At 41.9% G+C, this 20,414-nt stretch overlaps 1 protein-coding gene across 2 annotated transcripts in view; it reads left to right on the forward strand.

Annotated features, from left to right (window-relative positions):
* Positions 1–20,414, forward strand: part of ldlrad3 (low density lipoprotein receptor class A domain containing 3) — a 72,646-nt gene that overhangs the window by 37,957 nt on the left and 14,275 nt on the right. For both annotated transcript variants that reach the window (XM_052060122.1, XM_052060123.1), the window contains exon 4: positions 735–869. In XM_052060122.1, the coding sequence (XP_051916082.1) occupies positions 735–869 (135 nt within the window). The remainder of the gene's footprint in view (positions 1–734; positions 870–20,414) is intronic.

A 20,414-nucleotide genomic window follows, 5' to 3' on the forward strand; every position in this document is an offset into this window, starting at 1 on the left:
CCCATTCACATCAAAAGTTACTCCAAGGTACTTTTGCATCCGTTCCAGCAGAACAAATCCAGCTACCGATAAATTGGTGAAAGAGAGAGGGTGAATTATGCCCTTGAATTACAGCGCAAGGTTTGAGTCTTGCTCTTCTAATACTGAATACAGTATTGTATTGTACAGTACAATACTGAATACAGTACAATACAGTACAGTACTGAATACAATACATATTTGCCCTCAGGACCAGAACTGAAAGGTCTAGCCAGACCAAAAGTCTTTTCCTCCAATTATGTAAATTCAGCATATGTCAATCCTTGAATGTCATGTTTTCAAGGCAGCATGAGCTATGTTAGATTCGACTACATTTTTGGTGACAAAAATGATTCTTGAGCCTATTTATGAAGCACAGTGAGTCAAAGCAGGATGAATAGGATCAGGAAGTCTGAGTTCTCATCTGCACTCAAACAGCAATATTCTGGACTCGGTGTCATTTGAAAATGGTTCTTCAGTATGACAACAGAAAACACTAATTAGTTGTCGTGCAATGGTGACAGTTTTTGTGTGCATGTGTTTGTGTCTGTGTGTTATTTTCTTTATATTTTACGTTAAATTGGTGAGCGTACTGTCAATGTACATTTATTCTTCTGTGAGTTGAATAATGCCCTGACGAAAGGTACTGTAACGCTTGTTGTAAAAGATCAGAGCAAAACTTATACAAGTTGGTGATGGATCTTTTTTTTTTACAGCAGGTAACCCCTTGGTGTGCTCTGAGGCCCGCTTCAGGTGTCGAAACGGCCGCTGTGTCGACCGCAGCTTTTTATGTAACGGTCAGGACAACTGCCAGGATAACAGTGACGAAGAGCTCTGCCTGAGTACAGAAGGTAAGCCAAGCTCCTGGATAGCTTCATGTCCAATCAAGCCCGTCTCATATTTACAGGCTCAGCAACACACATTACTTCGCTGTCTTTGTATCCATTCAATGTTTCCCAAGATTTCCACAGAAAACTCAAGCTGTGCTGTCTCTGCGTGGTTTTCAAAAAGCAGCTTGTTTTACCAAGGGCCATAAGATTATTGCTCTTAAACGCCGCCAAGACATGTGTGACTAACACACAGCACTCAAAAAGTAGCCACACGTTCAAGCAAATCCTAATTTATTTACCTTATTCAGAAACTATAGCACAAGTGTTAACAGAGGCTGCGGGAATGCATTAAAAGATGTATCAGAATAGATCTGCCCCAGTTTTGAGTGGATTCTTTCTTGACCCTCATTACCCCAACGTGAATAACAGTAAATCTGATGATTGCAGTTTAAATGTTAACAAATTTGAGCAAGCGTCATCTATTAAAGCATTACAGTCATTAACACACACACTTGCAGATATCATGTTTAATTATTCTATTCATTCAAATTTAAGATAACTGTAGTGGCTCAGAATGTCAATCTTCTGATATTCTAGACATGACTTCGGAAATGTTTATGTTTATGTTTGTGCTTCTTAAAAACAAATTTTCTGACTTCATGGCACACTCGATGCAAGGGGCGATGATTTCAGTTCTCTTGTGTGGGGGTTTCTCTTGGATGTTTACCAACCATCCACAGCATTGTGACTACGCGCACAATACAATGTTATCTAATCCGTGAGCTAAATCAAATATTCATGCATTCATTCATTAATTCATCTTCCTAACCGCTTGATCCTCACTAGGGTCGCGGGGGGTGCTGGAGCCTTTCCCAGCTGTCTCCGGGCAGTAGGCGGGGGACACCCTGAATCGGTTGCCAACCAATCGAAGTAAATCAAATATTTTCCCTGTCAAAAGACAACAATCTTCAGTTACCTTTGTAGAGGCAGAATATTTATATTGGATTGCATATTTTATGGCTGGTTCATGTACATTATGTTCATATCACCGATATCAGTGAATGGGGAGCCTTCTTGTGTCTTATTCTCTGTCAGGTATAACTGTAAGTCTCACATCACAGAACCAGCTGCTGTCTACGGCTTCTTGTCAATACTTTAGGAAAGATTCAAGGCAAGTCAAGATGCTTCTTATATGCTGTCAAACCCTGACCATCCTTGTTTATTTAGGGTTTTTTTTTTCTCTATTAAGAGTGAAGTCGTTAAAGAGGAACAAAAAGGAATCACATGGATTGATGGCCTTCCATAATAATGCACAAACAACAGTCATTTATTGTTTGCTGCGATGGGCAAAATGAGTGTTTATTTGACCCAGTGGGGCTGAAATCCTTTTGCATCCCGCCAAATGCCCTGAGATATCTTAAAAGTTTTGTATCTGGCACAAGTCAAACCTATGTAGTAAGCCTTCTTTTTGTTGATCTTGCTTTTCTGCTTTTTAGTTTAGTTTTATTTTGTTTTTAAACCTCACGAAATTAGTCTGAATTAAAAGCTTTGTAGAATTAACTGCATAATTGGAAAGAAAAAGGTTATATTTTAATGTTCCAGAATGGGGGTTTAAAGCTTCTAACCTCTGCTCATGAGTTGTCACAAATACATTTGTTGATGATCTTATCACCTCACCTTATAAACAACAACAATGAAAGGTGTGATAGTATGATGAAAGTATGTGATGATAAATATGTCTTCACTGGAAGCAAATACTGTTCTCATAGGTCACTGCAACTTGAATCTCTGTATGTCAACACAAACGCACGCGCACACACACATGCACACTTTATAATAAGTACAGAGCTGCAGGTGACAGATAAGGCATGCAATATCCGCCATCAGCCACCTGCAATTCCTTCCACACTTCCCTTCTTCTACCAAGTCCTTTCCCACCCTAATGACTACTAAGTGCCCGGTATCCACATTGTGTTTCTGTTTATGGAATTCACAGCCATATATCAGCCCTATGCCTTATAGAAGACATGGCTATGTTACAGTTAGCTATATTGCACCATTTTTTCTGTCTTAAGTGTTTTCTTTTTAGATTCCAGTAGCCTTCAACTTGTTGGCACATATACATCAACCTGACACTCATGCTCTTTCTCTTTATTCTTTGTATAACGTGTACCGGTAATTGAATTTTGCTGTGACAGATGGTGTGCCATTTTCCCAAAAAATGCAGTAATGCATTCATTGAATGGGGAGAGAGTGATATCAAGGGCATTTCCCAGAAAGGAAAAATGGAAAATGCTCCTCATGAAAATGCTCCTCATGAACAGAATAGAAAGGGCATCACATATCGTGATGAATAGCTATGCAGGAAGATGGAGGTAAGTAAAGATACAAGCAAGCAGTAAATGATGTGGATTTTGCAATGGACTAGAGAAGATGAAAACATCCGCCTTCTCAAATCAAAACCTGCTGCTGAGCGGCGGGACAGCTGGAAACAGAAATGGCGTGAAAACTACTTTTGCAATATTCTCTTTGATTTTCCCATCTGCTCATAGCTTTTGTCATTGATGCCGGACTGATTGTTGTTTAAACAGAGCTGCTGGGCACGTGGGACCCTTGCTGTCACGAGAGAAACACTGACACGTTCAACACTTAGTCTGTATATTTACAGTAATTTGAGGGTGTGGGAGGTTTGCATGGGGCGAAGCCCCAAAAACACTCACATCAGAGTCTCAATTTACACAAACACTTAAGTCCAAAAAGCATGTCTGATTGTCTGATTACATGTGCGGACACTGAAATGTCTCATGAAGACACTTTAAGGAGGCTCCATCTTGGCTGGCTTTTAAAGTGACATTGATCTGAAATAGAAGCAGCAGGAACAGTAATTGAAATTAATTTTAACGGGATTCAATTTTTGCTCGCAAGATTAATGCGGCACACGTCGCAGGGCATGTGACGTTGCTCTAGAAATAAACCAGAAACAAAACAACAAGCGCGCTGCACAAGTCCACGCACAGGTCTGTTTTGCCAACCACGGCAGCGCGAGACACCGAAAATGGATACTTAAAGGAGTTTATGAATAGAAAGTTTACTTTTAAAAAGTTGCCAGATAGTTCCACTGACAAGACCAAAGTTACCTGGACTGTTTGCAGGAATAAATTGAGCGATCATTATAGCACAGATCAAATACCACTTAATGGCCAAGCACACAGCTGATGGGAGTACTCCGACCCCTCTCTAAGACAGACGGCTATGGATCATTTCAAAGTGAAGAAAATGGATAACACGACGAAGAACAAATTTGCTGAAGCCATAGCTAAATGTATGGCTCCTGCATGCAAGCCTGTCAACATTGTCCACAGCCAGACTCAAGCTGAAATCATTCCCATTGCATCGAACTACTCCACTACGGATTGCCACCGAGAGCCTCCATTGCAAGCAATGAACAGAAATTGTACGTAGCAGAGAAGGCTAAGGTACACCAAGCGGGAGAAGACACTGTTTTGGGAGAGAAATAAAAGACTAGGTTGATGAGGCTCTGCTGAATAAAGAGCAGGCATTCTGTTCAGTTCGGTGTATGCCACTGACACGATTGTTACTTGTTTGGAACTATTTTGTGTGGAAGGTTACCGTGTTCCGTGTCCATATAAATAAATGGGGTGGAGCTTGTCCATGTACGTCTGACAGCGACGGTGCGCTGACCGCCGAGGCACGTCGAGAGTTCAGCAGTGCAGTGGTAGCAACCTAGCGACCACACCAGAAATAAAACGTCTCCAGTGTTGTCATCGAACCAAGTGTAGTCATCCGAAATGATGTCCACGCAAAACCATAGAGAGACTTCCGCGCAAGAAGGACCAACAGAATCAACACAGCCTGACTGCTGTGGTCAAAGCAAGCTTGAGAAAAACGAAGTATGCAATCATGGCTTAAATCCACTATAGGCTGAGTCCTACTTTACCTTAGATATGCACTTTATAATTTTATATTGCTCTGTTTTGATTCCATAAAAAGAGCTGTTAAAACAGTTGTTGTGTGATAAAATATTTTTTTCACTGTTGTTGATGGACAGTAATATTGTGTGAGAGATTATGTGTGAATAACTGCTCCAAGTGAAAAATGTTCATGTAAAATTGAAAATCGAAATTGTTATTTCAGTAAACATTTGCATTTGGCACATAGAAAACTGATTCATGATTCCAAATATAAAAGGAAATTCAGAAACGATAAAAAACGCGTGAGTAATCACAATTAATTTGGAGTTAATTTGAGTTTATTATGACAGTTGCATTTTTAATTAGATTAAATATTTTATCGTTTGACAGCTCTAATATATATATATATATATATATATATACACACAAAATACCATGGAAATATATTATAATACGCGAAAATAATTATTAAATACAACATGGCACAGTATATCATTCATTAAAAAAGGTTTGCGTTATTGTTTGTAGTCCAGTGTTCAGCTTGTTAGCAGATCAACCTCACAGTGCAGAGGTTCAGGGTTCAATTCTGGCTCCGGCCTTCCTGTGTGGGGTTTGCATTTTTCCTCCGGGCCTGCGTAGATTTTCTCCGGGCCGGAGTACCCTCCCACATTCAAAAAACATGAATGCCAGGCTAAAGGAACACTCAAATTGTCCCGAGGCGTAAGGGTGGATGGTTGTTCGTCTCTGTGTGCCCTGCGATTGGCTGGCAACCAGCTCAGGTTGTTCCCTGCTTATTGCCCGAAGATAGCTGGGATAGGCTTCTGCACGCCTGTGACCCTCGTGAGTATAAGTGGATTGGAAAATGGAAGGGTGGATGATTGTTTTAAATTTGTATCCAGGAATGGGAAGGTTACTTATGATGGGAGGGTAATTTTTTTTCCCGCACCCAAAATTGAAATCTAAAGCACAAGAACTGTAAGGCAGATATACTCATCATGTGTGCACCTTAATGCATAGCTGGATGGATGGATGGATCTATTGATACGTTTTTCAGATCTTTCCCCGTGACCAGTTTGTTACAAGTAAAAGGTATAAAAAATCATCAAAATTCAATCCATGCTTCTCACACACACGCACACACATGTATACACGCGTTCGTAATTTTGATACGATGATATGTGTCAGTAGCGAAAAAAAAAGTTTTTCTTTTTCCAGTGATAGATTTAATAGAAGAAGCATAGAAGCAGAGTCTGAGGACCCTGAGATGGGCTCTCCTATCTATGTGGTTGAAGTCACCGAGGTGGTAAAAAAGCTCCTCTGTGGCAGGGCCCCAGGGGTGGATGAGATCCGCCCGGAGTTCCTCAAGGCTCTGGATGCTGTGGGGCTGTCCTGGTTGACACGCTTCTGCAGCATCGCGTGGTCAACGGGGAGAGTGCCTCTGGATTGGCAGATCGGGGTGGTGGTCCCTCTTTTTAAAAAGGGGGACTGGAGGGTGTGTTCCAACTACAGAGGGATCACACTCCTCAGCTTCCCTGGTAAGGTCTATTAAGGGGTGCTGGATAGGAGGGTCCGTCAGGAAGTCGAGCCTCAGATTGAGGAGGAGCAGTGTGGTTTTCGTCCCGCCGTGGAACTGTGAACCATCTCTACACCCTTAACAGGGTCCTTGAGGGTACGTGGGAACTTGCCCAACCAGTCTACATGTGTTTTGTGGACTTAGAGAAGGCGTTTGACCGTGTCCCTCGGTGAGTTTTGTGGGGGGTGCTTCGGGAGTATGATGTACCGAGCCCCCTGATACAGGCTGTTCGGTCCCTATACTGCCGATGTCAGAGTTTGGTTCGCATTGCCGGCAATAAGTCGTAATCGTTTCCAGTGAGGGTTGGACTCTGCCAAGGCTGCCCTTCTGCACCCAGAATTTCTAGGTGCAGCCGAAGCGTTGAGGGGGTCCGTCTTGGTGGCCTCAGTATTGCATCTCTGCTTTTTGCAGATGATGTGGTACTGTTGTCTCCTTTAAGCAGGGCTCTCCAACTCTCACTGGAGCGTTTCGCAACCGAGTGTGAAGCGGTTGGGATGAAGATCAGCACCTTCAAATCTAAAACCATGGTCCACAGTCGGAAAAGGGTGGAGTGCCCTCTCCGGGTCAGGGAGGAGATCTTGCCGCAAGTGGCGGAGTTTAAGTATATTGGGGTCTTGTTCACGAGTGAGGGCAGAAGGGAGTGAGAGATCAACAGCGGGATCGGTGTAGCGTCTGCTGTGATGCAGACTTTGTATAGGTCTGTCGTGGTAAAGAAGGAGCTGAGCGAAAGGGCGAAGCTCTCAATTTACCGGTCGATCTACGTCCCAACCCTCATCTATGGTCACGAACTATGGGTCGTGACCGAAAGACCGAGATACCGGATACAAGCGGCCGAAATGAGTTTTCTCCGCAGGGTGTCCGTGCTCTCCCTTAGAGATAAGGTGAGAAACTCGGTCATCTGGGAGGGACTCAGAGTAGAGCCGCTTCTCCTCCACATCGAGAGGAGCCAGATGAGGTGGCTCGAGCATCTGATTCGGATGCCTCCTGGACGGCTCACTGGTGAGGTGTTCCAGGCATGTCCCGCTGGCAGGAGACCCCGCGGACAACTCAGGACACGCTGGAGAGACTGTCACCCAGCTGGCCTGGGAACGCCTCGGGATCCACCAGGAAGAGCTCAAAGAAGTGGCTGGGGAGAGGGAAGTCTGGGCTTCCCGCCTAAAGCCATTGCCCCCGGTGGAAATGGAGATTTAATAGATGATATGGCATTTAAATAGTATAGCTGTGGGTCATTCATGATGAAATTAGTTTAGTATTTACTGACATGTTGTGGGTGTGGTGTCATCCTGCTTAAAATGAATGAATGAATCCTCCAGCAAATATGATCCAAAACAGTCACTCATCAATTGCCTTTGAGTCACTTTCCAAACTTACCACGCTAAGACCAACACCTACCAATTAAACCACTCATCTTTCTCATTTCATCTGTGGCCAACAAAAACCAATTCATGGGCTGACGATTGAGCCATACTAGTTAACAGCGGGTGACCCTGGACTCTCCGTCATGCTATCCCTTAGCTTGTTAATAGCATCTCATGCTGCCCTTCCCAACACACTGATTGCTGCCAGAGCACAGCTCCAAATAATATAGGCTCATTAGATTAACATGTTAATTAATGTGCAGGTTTTGTAGTGGAGCACTGTGTCTCTCTGAAAGGGTTGAGTAACGCCCATCAGCAGCAGCTCTCTTGAGAGTTGGCAGAGTACAAAGATGTGGGAGAGAGTGTGAAATGATGTAAGGGAATGTAATGGCTTTTGACGGAGGAGTTGGAGTCCAATATTTAGTGTGAGACAACTCTTATAGGAGTTCACAAATGTCACCACTATCAATGGATCTGCAATGATCCGCAAAGAAGGTTACCTATAGGTATTGATAGGGTCTCAGTTTACCTGGAAAAGAGCATTTAGTATCTATACCAGTGATTCTTAACCTTGTTAGAGGTAGCGAACCCAACCAGTTCATATGCACATCCACCGAACCCTTCATTTGTAAAAAAAAATTAAAAATCAGATTTTTTTTTACAATGTAAAGACATTAAAAAAACACATTTTTAAAAACAGAAAAAAAACTATAAATACATTTTCTAGTCATAAGTACACGTTGTTTTGACTGTGTACAAAATAAAGCAGTCAGTGATGGCCAAGCAGGCGTGCCTTAACTAATTGACATGTTGAGTCGGATGTGCCTTAACCTCAATGGCTGAGGCTCCGTTGAACCCCTGAGACTGATTCACCGAACCCCTAGGGTTCGATCGAACCCATGTTAAGAACCACTGATCTATAATGTCACGATCCATCAGCTCATGTGGAGTTCACATTACTACTATATGGATTCTAATGCTAAATGTTGTTTTTTGTTTTATTTTTTTTTTATGGTTTTGACATAAGTTGTGACCATGATGCAATTTTCTTCCTTTCAAACCTTCTCAACACCCACTGACCAAAGGATATAAGAGTCAGTCTTTTTAGAGCCCTTGTTCTTGACGTAATTGTTGGAATAGTTTGTGACCACACCAAATTGTAATGGGTCCACATGAATCACCCCACGTCTTTGGAACAGTTCTAGTCAACTGTCACTTGTCACGTCTGTGTAAATCAGCAACCTTTGCTTCCACAACCTACGTAGTCGCCATGGTGATGGTTGGTCAAGAGACGACAGGCATTCATAGACAGCTTGAGGAATTTCCCTGTGAACAAAAGCTCCTCTGTTGCTTTTGGTTCGTGCAGCATGAGGGGAGACTGTGGGCCTTTACCTGTGTGTGTATTTGCATGTGCCATTGTGCATGTGTGTTTATGGCAGAGTCATCCAAGATGAGATTTCCACAAAAAAACAAAAACAAAAGGGTGTCAGCCACCTCCACAAATTTGAAAATTTTAAGAAATATTGGGGAGGGGGGAAGACAAATTGTGTACCTAATAGCTACACAATTGGCAGTGGCAAGTCAACACTTAATCAACACTTGCATAAAAATGTTCCTCGTGCAGCACTCACACATTCTACATACTGTACTGTAAATGGCTATCATACGTGGAATCATTCATCATTTTGATCAGTAAATGCTGACTTACATACTTTGCCCTAACGTTTTTTTTTGCAATGTTCTTACAAAGAAACTAATCCAGAATGAAACACGACGTTCAGGTAATCCCCACGTGAATCTTCTTGAGGGGCAGTGGACCTTAATTATGGGCAACATTTAGTAAAGAAATCCACCTAAGTGATGCATTAGGTGTCAGTCTGCTCTCGCTGTAATGGGCCAGGCTATTTTCTGCTTGATGCCAAATCTGTATGTGTGCATTCACCCGCAAACCCATTCAGATAAAGTTGTTGCTGACAGACTGCAGCAATTGTATATGCGAGTTATAATTCAGACCTGCATGTAGAGATTGTCATATCCATGTACTGTATTTGGCTGTTTGTGAATTCATCTGGCAAATGCTTAAAAAAAATGAAAAAAAAGGGAAGTGGGGGGGGGGGGGGATTCACATGAACATTAAAGAACCTTGCCCAGGAGAAAGGACTCACGTCTGAGAGAGACAGAAATGTGAGTGGATCGAGGGTCTGCAGTATAGAAAATATGATGGGTGGGGTGGGGGGGACGTGTGAAATAGGATGGAAAGATTGGGGAAAAGAAAGAATCAGTGAGAGAAAAGCTGATGGAGATGCGGGATTAAGGAAAGTGACATAGCTATTGAAGGAAAAGGTATAACCCTCTGGATTCAGTGTGCGGAAAGACAAAGAATCACAGTGTGGATGAAGCACAGGATGATAGAGATGGTTTGACCGGGGAGGGGTCGTGACAGCATATAGAGAAAAGGAGATGAAAGGGAAAATTGTGAAAGGAAGTAGAATATTGTGCTTTTGCTGAATTGGGAATGAGCAAGCGGTATAAATGCTGGAGCCCGAGTAATAAGGACGGATGGATTTAAGTTGAGCCACTATAGTGATATGAAAATGAAACGCAGCACTACAAAAAAGAAAGTGGAAAAGGAAAAAACTGGGTTTTAGCAGAATCCCTTATAAAGCTTTCAATGATATAATTCTTTTTAATTACAAGCGGCTCAGGCTCATTCGTTTTGTTGTCGCCTTCTTCTTTTCCAGAAGTGAAATCTTCTGGTTCTGACTCATTCCTGGCATGGAACCGCAACTTTGCAATGTCTGGCAGTATTTGCTTTTAATTTCCATGCTCCTTATTTGTGCCATGATGTCTCTTCACAACCCCATTTTACCACGACTATTTGAGCCTGTCAGATTCTTCTTCTTCAAGTTTTCAATTGTAAGTCATACATAATTTATCAAACTATTTTTTTTACATCATAATGTCACCTGACACCGATAATAACAGTGCTGTGCTGTTTATGAGGTAATGGCAAAAGGCACAGCTGATTCAGTGTACGTTTCCGCATTCATAAAATAAACACTCCTGTTTCTTTGCTTTGCTTTTGCAAGCTTAGCTAGAAGGCAATTTCTGTTGCAACCACTCTCACCGACTGAATGACTAGACCAAGTGGGTGCACTCTTGAGGGATGGCTTTTGAGTGATGCGCTGTAGCTACTAGTGTCACAAAGACACGGCAATTTACTGGGAAGCTTTTACATTAAAATTCATAGAAAGAGGATCAAAATGTAGAGCTGTGCTTTCCTTCCCACATACTATTTTCTTTTTGGGTGAAAGTAGTACTGTGATTTCCAAATTTTCCAACATTTCCAACAATTCCAAATCCGCAACAATTTTTAACAGTACATAAGTAGATCAGTTGAATATCTTGACTGATGTGTCAAACTACGAATTAGCGATATTGACTACTGTATTTTTCAGATTATACGTCACTCCGGATTATACATCACACCAGCCAAAAAATGCATAATTAAGAAGGAAAAAACATATATAAGTCGCACTGGAGTATAAGTCGCATTTTTGGGAGAAATTTATTTGACAAAATCCAACACCAAAAACATATCTCAATGTCATCTTGAAAGGAAAATTAAAATAAAACTAGAGAACCACAGGCTGAATAAGTGTACAATATGCTCACACTATATGACGCTTTATCAACGAACTGTGAATGTACCTGGTATGTTCACGTAACAAATTAAGAGTTATTTAGACAACTATAGGACAAAGAACATGCTAATAAATTTACCAAACCATCATTGTCACTCCAAATCACGAAATCCAATAAAATCTTCATGCTCAGTGTCATTTTTAAACAACTCTGCCAACTTCGGAGGTAGAAGATGCAGCGCTTCCTCTTCTACATCGCTTACGTCAGAGTTATCGTCAGTTGTATTTCTCAGTTACCGCCAACGTGGAAAGTATCAACACAGGTCGAGAGCACCCTCCTGCGGCTTAATGTGAAAATAACGTGTGTACAATGTGTTAACAACCATTTCACACATAAGTCGCTCCAGAGTATAAGTCGCACCCCCGGCTAAACTATGAAAAAAACTGCGCCTTAAACTCCGGAAAATACGGTTATATGGAATACTGATATCGTGAAATATTTTTCAGCCTGATTGCCCAGGCCTACTAAGAACATTGTGTTTAAAAAGGTGTTTATTCAATGTTTGAATTGACCGCACTTTTTTACAATGTTTCATCGCTGTGTTGACCTCTTATTAAAGGTTAAACATTCATGGCAACGGGTAACGGGGAGCACGTTTCCCTCAGTATATCATAGTTGCTTCATTATCCAACAGCAGAAACAAAAGTATGCAAATGAGAATAACTTCATTAGGAATTCAGCTCTATTATAATACTGCGTATGTGCAGTTTCTAGCTATGTTTTCGCCCCTAAGCTAGTTAACCTGGCTGTGGCTGTGCCTATGTGTGGTAGCGTGAGGTTTGGCCTCTCTCCACCGCATCAGCAGGTTAGTCAGTCAGCTGTATTCTATCATCTGGATTTATGCAGCAATCAAAGTAAATGATAACATACAAGTGATATCTTATTTTAGTGTTGTGATGTTCACAAACATTTCTTTTTGGGTGAATGATGAGAATGCATTTGCGTTTTTTTTTTTTTTTTTAATTTATCTCCAGTATATCAACTTGTCTCACTGTTACTTTTGCTTGAGAAGACCCTGGCAGCCGTTAGATAAATCTTTATAAAGGCCGCTTCATCAAATAAGCTGCAGAAGCTAAATCTTTATTAAGGCCGCTTCATTAAATAAGCCGCAGAGCTGAAAGTGTGTGACAAAGTTGCAGCTTATGGTCCGAAAATTACGATAAACATCAACTTTAGCTGCCTAACACTGCCCAAATCCAAACTGATCCACGAACAGAGGCCACCGTTAAGATAGAGGAAGGATACAAATCATCTTAAGATGCGAGTAGCAGAAGGGAACTTGGTGGGTGTTGTGTTGTTTAACTTTGATAAGACTCAGGGGCTTCATTCTCTTCCTCCAGGATATTGTTGAAAGAGAGCGATTAGATGGTGGTATAGGCACTGGGGTCTTGCTCTACTTTTTTTACTCGGAGTAAAATAAAGCAGAACAGAAACCGAGGAAATAGCTGGGATTGTATGCTGGAAATTACATTTGAAATATACGCATGTTCAGTCGTGTTGGGAATCACGTGTACTGTGTAAACAACTGAAGATGGAAGACGAAACTTTATTTTCTCAGAGTTATTTTTGCTGTGTTTCTTGTGTGTTTCTATGATTTGTGGTTGGGAAGTTGCTGCTTACGGTACCTTGAGCAGATCACCCTCAATCAGTTTCTCATTTTGACCTTCAGACTTGGATCGTGGGCCTCTTCTGAATGGTAATGCTAATGCATTCATGAATAAATTAAACCGATACAGGCATTATGAAATAAGGCAATGTGTGTTATATTTCACATTTTAATCATCCATACATGATTTCTTTAAAGGGGAAGTTAACTCAAATATTGTCATGACAACAATATACAGCCCTGCTAGTCTAAACACTTTATTCTGAAAATGATATCACAGTTGCTCAGGGCTCAGGTAACGACCACCTGAGCAGCTGTGATGTCATTTTCATTCAAAAGCAAATAGCAAAATGGCAGCTCCCTCAGATGGATAAAAATGGGTTGAATGTTCTGCTCAATTCATTTTCTATAAATGTACTATTAGTCAGAATACTGTGTATAAACTAGGGCAGCCACATAGAACATATTATAAAGCGCAAAAAAAAGTATTATCACAGTTGGTTATCCAATAGATGATAGCACATTTCCCATTTGTATTCTCAACTTGGGGTTTGCTCAGTGGACTTTTCTAAACTCACCACTGTCTGTTCCAGGAGGCATTTAAACCTTTGATTTGGTGAAATGAATGTTTCCCCTTCCCCTATTGCTGCAATAAAATGTGGAGCAGGCCTTAACTTTGATGAATACTGCTTTCAGTGATAAGTTCCCATAAGCATTTAATCTTAGCCATTTCTTTCTTTGGCTTATCGTCACGGATACCCTTGTGAAAGGGTATAAACACTTAAAAAAGCATTGGGCACATTTTGAAATATACATATTAGGAGGAAAGTGAGGTTAGATGACGCTTAATGATCCGCTTTGTGTTCTCTGCCTCAGCTGTTTTTTTTTTTTGTTTTGTTTTGTTTTCATTCATTCATTCATCTTCCGAGCCGCTTGATCCTCACTAGGGTCGCGGGGGGTGCTGAAGCCTATCCCAGCTGTCTTCGGGCAGTAGGCGGGGGACACCCTGAATCGGTTGCCAGCCAATCACAGGGCACACAGAGACGAACAACCATTCGCACTCACACTCACACCTAGGGACAATTCAGAGTGTTCAATCAGCCTGCCACGCATGTTTTTGGAATGTGGGAGGAAACCGGAGCACCCATAGAAAACCCACGCAGGCCCGGGGAGAACATGCAAACTCCACACAGGGAGGCCGGAGCTGGAATCAAACCCGGTACCTCTGCACTGTGAAGCCGACGTGCTAACCACTGGACTACCGGGCCGCCCCTTGTTTTGTTTTGTTCTGGGTTTTTCTTTGACTTTGAGATTTGAGATCCTTTGAAATTTTAAGTTGAATTCCATGTTGTTTGTCCACCAAGCAGTTCAATTTCTATATATCAAATATCTTGCACAAAAAACATGAATGCATCAGTTGATTTTACTCCCATTTTTCATGTACTGAACCCAGAGGGCAAAGACCTTTTCTATGTATTTTTAAAAAATGCCAATTTATTTCAAATATTCACAAATCTGTGAGTGAAAATTTTTGCCAAAGTTCATTTTTGAAGCTTAGCAGTTGATAACTTTTATTTAAGCACACACACACACACACACACACACACACACAGTCCACACTGCAGTTTTATGAACATTGTTTAATCAACATGGGAATTGGGAGGAATATGTCAAAGTACGGTGGAAAGAGTACCGTATTTTCCGCACTAAAAGGTGCATCTAAAAGCCTTCCATTTTCTGAAAAGCTCACAGCGGCCTTCAAATCCGATGCGCCTTGTGCATGGTCATTACGGTAATATATCAACCCCAAAATGGCTCCTTGCTAGAGACATGCTTACAACGCAAACTTAAGGCGATTGGTTTCATGTTTGAACACGGAGTCAATGTTTTAACTTGCTGTCGGTTAAGTGAACTGTGTCGCTGCTTTATTAATTAAATGAGTTTTACTGACATCTGATCGTCGCTATGTAAAACAGGGTGTAGTGTAGTGTTCTGTTGGCATTCCCTTGAGTGTAGCTCCATCTAGTGGATGCATTGTAGATTGTGTCTTATAATGCCGTGCGTCCAATACAGTATATGAAAAAAATGACAAAATAGGCCATTTATTGAAGGTGCGCCTCATAATGCAGTGTGTCTTTTTGTGTGGAAAATACGGTAGCAAAGAATGAGAATTTAATAGGATGAAATAAATGTAAACAATTTAAAAAATAATTGACAACTGACAATCGGATAGTGTTGGGCACGCCACCGACAAAGACGACAAAGAAAAGTGGCAGCCAGTGAAAAAGGAGAGAGAGAGAGAGAGAGAGAGAGAGAGAGAGAGAGAGAGAGAGAGAGAGAGAGAGAGAGAGAGAGAGAGAGAGAGAGAGAGAGAGAGAGAGAGAGAGAGAGAGAGAGAGAGAGAGAGAGAGAGAGAGAGAGAGAGAGAGAGAGAGAGAGAGAGAGAGAGAGAGAGAGAGAGAGAGAGAGAGAGAGAGAGAGAGAGAGAGAGAGAGAGAGAGAGAGAGAGAGAGAGAGAGAGAGAGAGAGAGAGAGAGAGAGAGACCGAGACCGAGACCGAGACCGAGAGAGACCAACCGCAGGCTCATGGCCAGAGGAGAGGAGGAAAAGGGACAGAGGCTAAAAGAGGCCTGTCATCCAGCCAGAGGGGGGAAAAACAGCAGGAAAGACAAAAGAAGAGAGGAACAAAAGAGGGAGAAAGAGAAAGTGGCTTCAGCCTTTAGAAGCTGTGAACTCAAGCCAGTCCTCTCCCACAGTCTTATGTGGGGACCAGTTGTGACTTGTCTACCCCCTCTCTCCAGTCCAAGTAAGATTCGGACTCAGGGTGAAATTAAATCACTCTGTTCTATATCACACAAAAAGACATTTGTAGCTGCCCTCGAGTGTCACGGGACTTTGGAATGCAAGCATCTCGGGATGGAAGATGGTCTGCATCCTCCCTTAGAAATCCACGTCCCCTTTTAGGCACACCAGTGTACTCTTGATGATGATGACAGAAGTTCCTTGAAGCTTGTAACGGCGTTGTGACTGGAGCTATCAATTACAACATGTAGCATTTTATTTCTCCAAATCTTTGCAAGTGTTTACATTTTCAAAAGATCACTTCGATGGCATTCCATGGTTCCCACTCTTCCACTTGCTTTTTATTTATGGGCCTTTTAATGATTTTTGAGGACCAATGTATCAATTTTAAGGACTTTTTCTCCATTCGGCGGGGGATTCACGGTGGATTTAATGCCCTCCCAGCAATACACGGGCTGAATAGAAAGCCTCATATCACTGAGCTGGTGTTCAAATCATTGCTGCCAAAGGAAAGGCACAGCTTTATTTTTAGGGGCAATCATTTAACCCTTTATTTGACATACTGTATGTAAAATTTTCACTTTCCTAACTGTATCACAGGTAGGAAGATGGAAAAAAAACGTAATTCATTCTCAAATAAAACACGAAGAAAATTTTAAATTGAGAAAATATAAAACTTCAATTTATTTTCGAATAAACACAACACTAATAACAGAGCTAATGATCATATGGGTCACCTTTACAGGGTTTAGACAAATCTGGTTTCACTAACAGTAGATTACAGATTGCCCGTTTTAGCAGTATCCAGTATACCTGAACAGCTGAAATGCATGTCAGAAGTCTAAGTCGCAATTGGTCCCTATTATTTTCCCTCATATCACCTTCAATGATCAGACATGTTTTATAATGACAAATATGAAACTGATATGACAATTAGGGAATAGCAGACAGTGACTTAATTTTCTCCTCAATCTCTTTTGCAAGTTCTTGGCGATCAATTTTCTTCTGTTTTGCTGTGTGCCTCAATGCATTAGACTTGACCAGGAGGCTATGACAAGTTTTTCCTCTCACGGAGATGCTCTTCTTGCACACTCGGCAGTCGGCTGACATATAATCGTCAGCAATTTTTCCGACCCAAACGTGGAACTCTGGCTTCTCCAGCCACGGCACTTGAAAATAGCATTGTCCTGGAATATTTGGAGCGACGCCACTAAAGCAAGGCGCGCCTCAGCAGTCGAAAGTCCGCTGGTCTCTGCAGTGTGTGCGTCCCCGCGAACATATACGCACGCGCACGTCTGTTGGTTTCAACCACGCAACCGACGTCACAAATCAAATACGCTTTGACCTACGACAACAAAAAACTAGCCTAACCGAGACAACAGCTAAGCTTAGCTGACGCACACACAGCAGAGAGAAGCGGACTATCGACTGCTGAGGCGCGCTTCGCTCGAGTGGCGTCGCTACATATTTGTCTGTCACTTGTTGAGATTGATCAATTTGATGAATAGATTTTTCCAGAAAATACGGTAATTGTTTGACGAGCCAGCAACCAAACCATTTATTGACTGTCCCAGGGTGGCGTCAATCTATTCCCGGAATGACCCGAAGTGATCACGTGATCATCGTCGGAACTAATCGGAGACGGCGGAGAAGCAGAGCGAATACCAGGTCCTGCATGTTCAGACAAAACTATGAATTGAAAGGGTGGGGGAAATGACATACACAATGACACCGCATGTTATTTTTTATGGATTTTAGAAGATTTCCCTGAAATTAAGAACATAAAATTGCAACTTCTTTTTTTATTGATTTTTATGTACTTTAAGAACCCGTACGAACCCTGCATTCTCAGGGAATAACAATGTCCCACCAGTGTTAGAGCTATTCTTCAAACTGCCATGCGGGCTACTCATGTGACCCTTGTGGGCTCCCTGGCGCGTGGACGCTGGGCGTCAAGAGAGTTCAGTGTAGGTTGTCCCAGTGCATTGAAACGAGACGAGTCATTGGATAAATGTTGGTTTTGTCCCGCCCATCGGACGCTCAGCGTCCCTGTGAGTCTATGGACAGTGGCCGTGTATCGGCTGGCCCGGACGCTGAGCTATTCTGCATGATGATCGGATGATCTGTCTGAGGCTCAAGCTGTTTTTGATTGACAGCCTCCTGCTCCCTTGAAGATAATAACTGTGTTGATTGAAGACTGATTTCTTTCTTTTCACTATTTTATCTACCTTATTTTCTGTCAAATTATTACTGTATATGTTTTATGTTCAATAAACAACAACAACAAACTAAACAGCGAAATGAGCCAATCACCGATCTTATGATTTTTTTGAAAAGGAACGGAGAGTAGAATTCACGTATAAATAAACGGACACATTTTATGATTTAAGCCAAAATTGAGCTTTTCCCCTCCTTGACAGACCATCATCCACCACTTTTGGGCACCATTGTAGGGGGTTCTTCTGTACAATGTTTTCCGACAATTTTCTGCCATTGCAAAATGCTTCATTCCAATTTTCCACATGTATTTATTATTACCTTGGTGTTTAATAACGTTCACCTTTTCCTAGAATTGCCTGTTATCTCATATCTACCTCTTTGCTACTCAGGCTGCCAAACGTGTCTGTGACTCCCTGTGTGACTCCTGCTTGTCGTCTTTCCTGGTGTTTCGTCTCCGTTGCTACAAGCAGCAATCCAATGTGGTCTCTAGTTGAGGTCTATCCCTCAGGATCCCATTGTTGCACATGTGCAAAGACCTGAAATACATCCAATGTCTACAAAAGCTCTGTACAATGTTGGCACATGTGTCAAGCACATCTGAGTTTGATATGCACTGTCAGGCTATCTTCCGCTAACCTTTGAGTCTAAAAGAAAGTTGCCATGGTGACTGTACCCGTTCGGCATGAAGAGACAAGCCAGTCATCAAAACCTAAATGATCCTTTACAACATTTATTTTCCTTTATAATCTCCAACCCTGCTCTTCAAATGACTTTTTTTTTCACAAAGAAGGAAAGAAAGAACCCCCCTCCCCCACTAGTAAGACTTGAAAGCCTTGATAGCCTTGAAAATGCTGAGAACAAAACACATACAGCATCTCAAAAAAGTCACAAGATCCCTGTGCCCACATATTATTGCAAATACTCTATATTTCTGTTCATCGACCAACAGTGAAAAAGTGACACTTTGCTACAATGTAAAGTAGTCACAATGCAGCTCACTTAGAACCATGACTGCCAGCATCGGCCATGACGTACCGAAGCAGTGCATAATATCCTCCCTTCGGAACCTGGACGACAGGACAGTATTTCAACATATCAATCCGAGACACACCTCTAAGATTCCCACTACATTCCGAAAGAATCCAGGGTGAAGTTGATGGACTGGTTAAACATATATCCAGACCTAAACGGAGCATCTATGGTGCAAACCTCCAAAAACTCCATAGAATTGGAAGAGTCGAAGGGAATTACGTTGGCAACCTGTGAAGCTTTGGTGACTTCTATGCCCAACATGATGAAGTCACGGTTGGAAAATAATAGTGGCCGTTGGCTATTCTAAATATGGACACCTTTGGTACAATGTGGACATTTTCACTACGGGGTGCACTCACTTTTGTTGCCAACTGTATTTGTTCATTTTGCTTCTACAGTACTAGCTTATTATGCATGTAAAACAGAAGCGCTTAAAGCATGTTCAGAAAGCAGAATGCATTATATATGCAGTCAAACCTTCAATTGTTGTCAACCCTCTGTGGTTTGGCAGAGGGTTGACTTATGTATTGCATGCATCCATTTTTAACTGCATGTGTGATTATGCATCAGAAATATGAAAGACATGTTTTGATTTCTGAATAGGTATACCGGTACTGTATTTACTGCACATGAATGAATGCTCAGTTGTTTTTTGTTTGGTTTTTTTTTGCTCTCTATGCTTCAACTTTCAACGTTCTATAACTCGGTGGTGGCCTCCGCCATCTATTATGGCATTGTCTGCTGGTCAGGCAGCATCTCGGCCCGGGACAGAAAGAGACTGGAGCGACTGGTCAGGAAGGCCAGTTCTGTCCTGGGTCGCTCCCTTGACACTCTGGAGGAGGTGGGCAACAGAAGGATGCTAACTAAGCTAAAAGCTATGATGGCCAGTCCCTCCCAACCCCTCCAGCCCGCCCTGACAGCACTTGGTAGCTCCTTCAGCCAGAGACTGTTACACCCGCGCTGCAAGAAGGAGAGATACCGACGCTCGTTCCTACCGACTGCTGTCAGGCTGATGAATAAAAAATAATAATCATAATAATAATTAAATGATGTGAAGGTAAATTGTGAATAGTACTGCGATTTATCCATTTGTGTTCATATTGTATTTAATTGAAAGATGTTTGTTGTTGTGTTTTTTTTTCTCTTCTTCTTTCTACATACATTCTTGCTGCTGGAGGCTGTAAATTTCCCCATTGTGGGACAAATAAAGGATATCTTATCTTAACTTCTCTCTCTCTCTCACACACACACACACACACACACACACACACAACACCACCCCCTAAATGCATGTGAGCATGTTGTTTTCCTCTTTTTTTGTAGTTCCACTCTCTACCC

Source organism: Hippocampus zosterae, chromosome 3 (genome assembly GCF_025434085.1).
Source record: "Hippocampus zosterae strain Florida chromosome 3, ASM2543408v3, whole genome shotgun sequence".
Classification (NCBI taxonomy): Eukaryota; Metazoa; Chordata; class Actinopteri; order Syngnathiformes; family Syngnathidae; genus Hippocampus; species Hippocampus zosterae.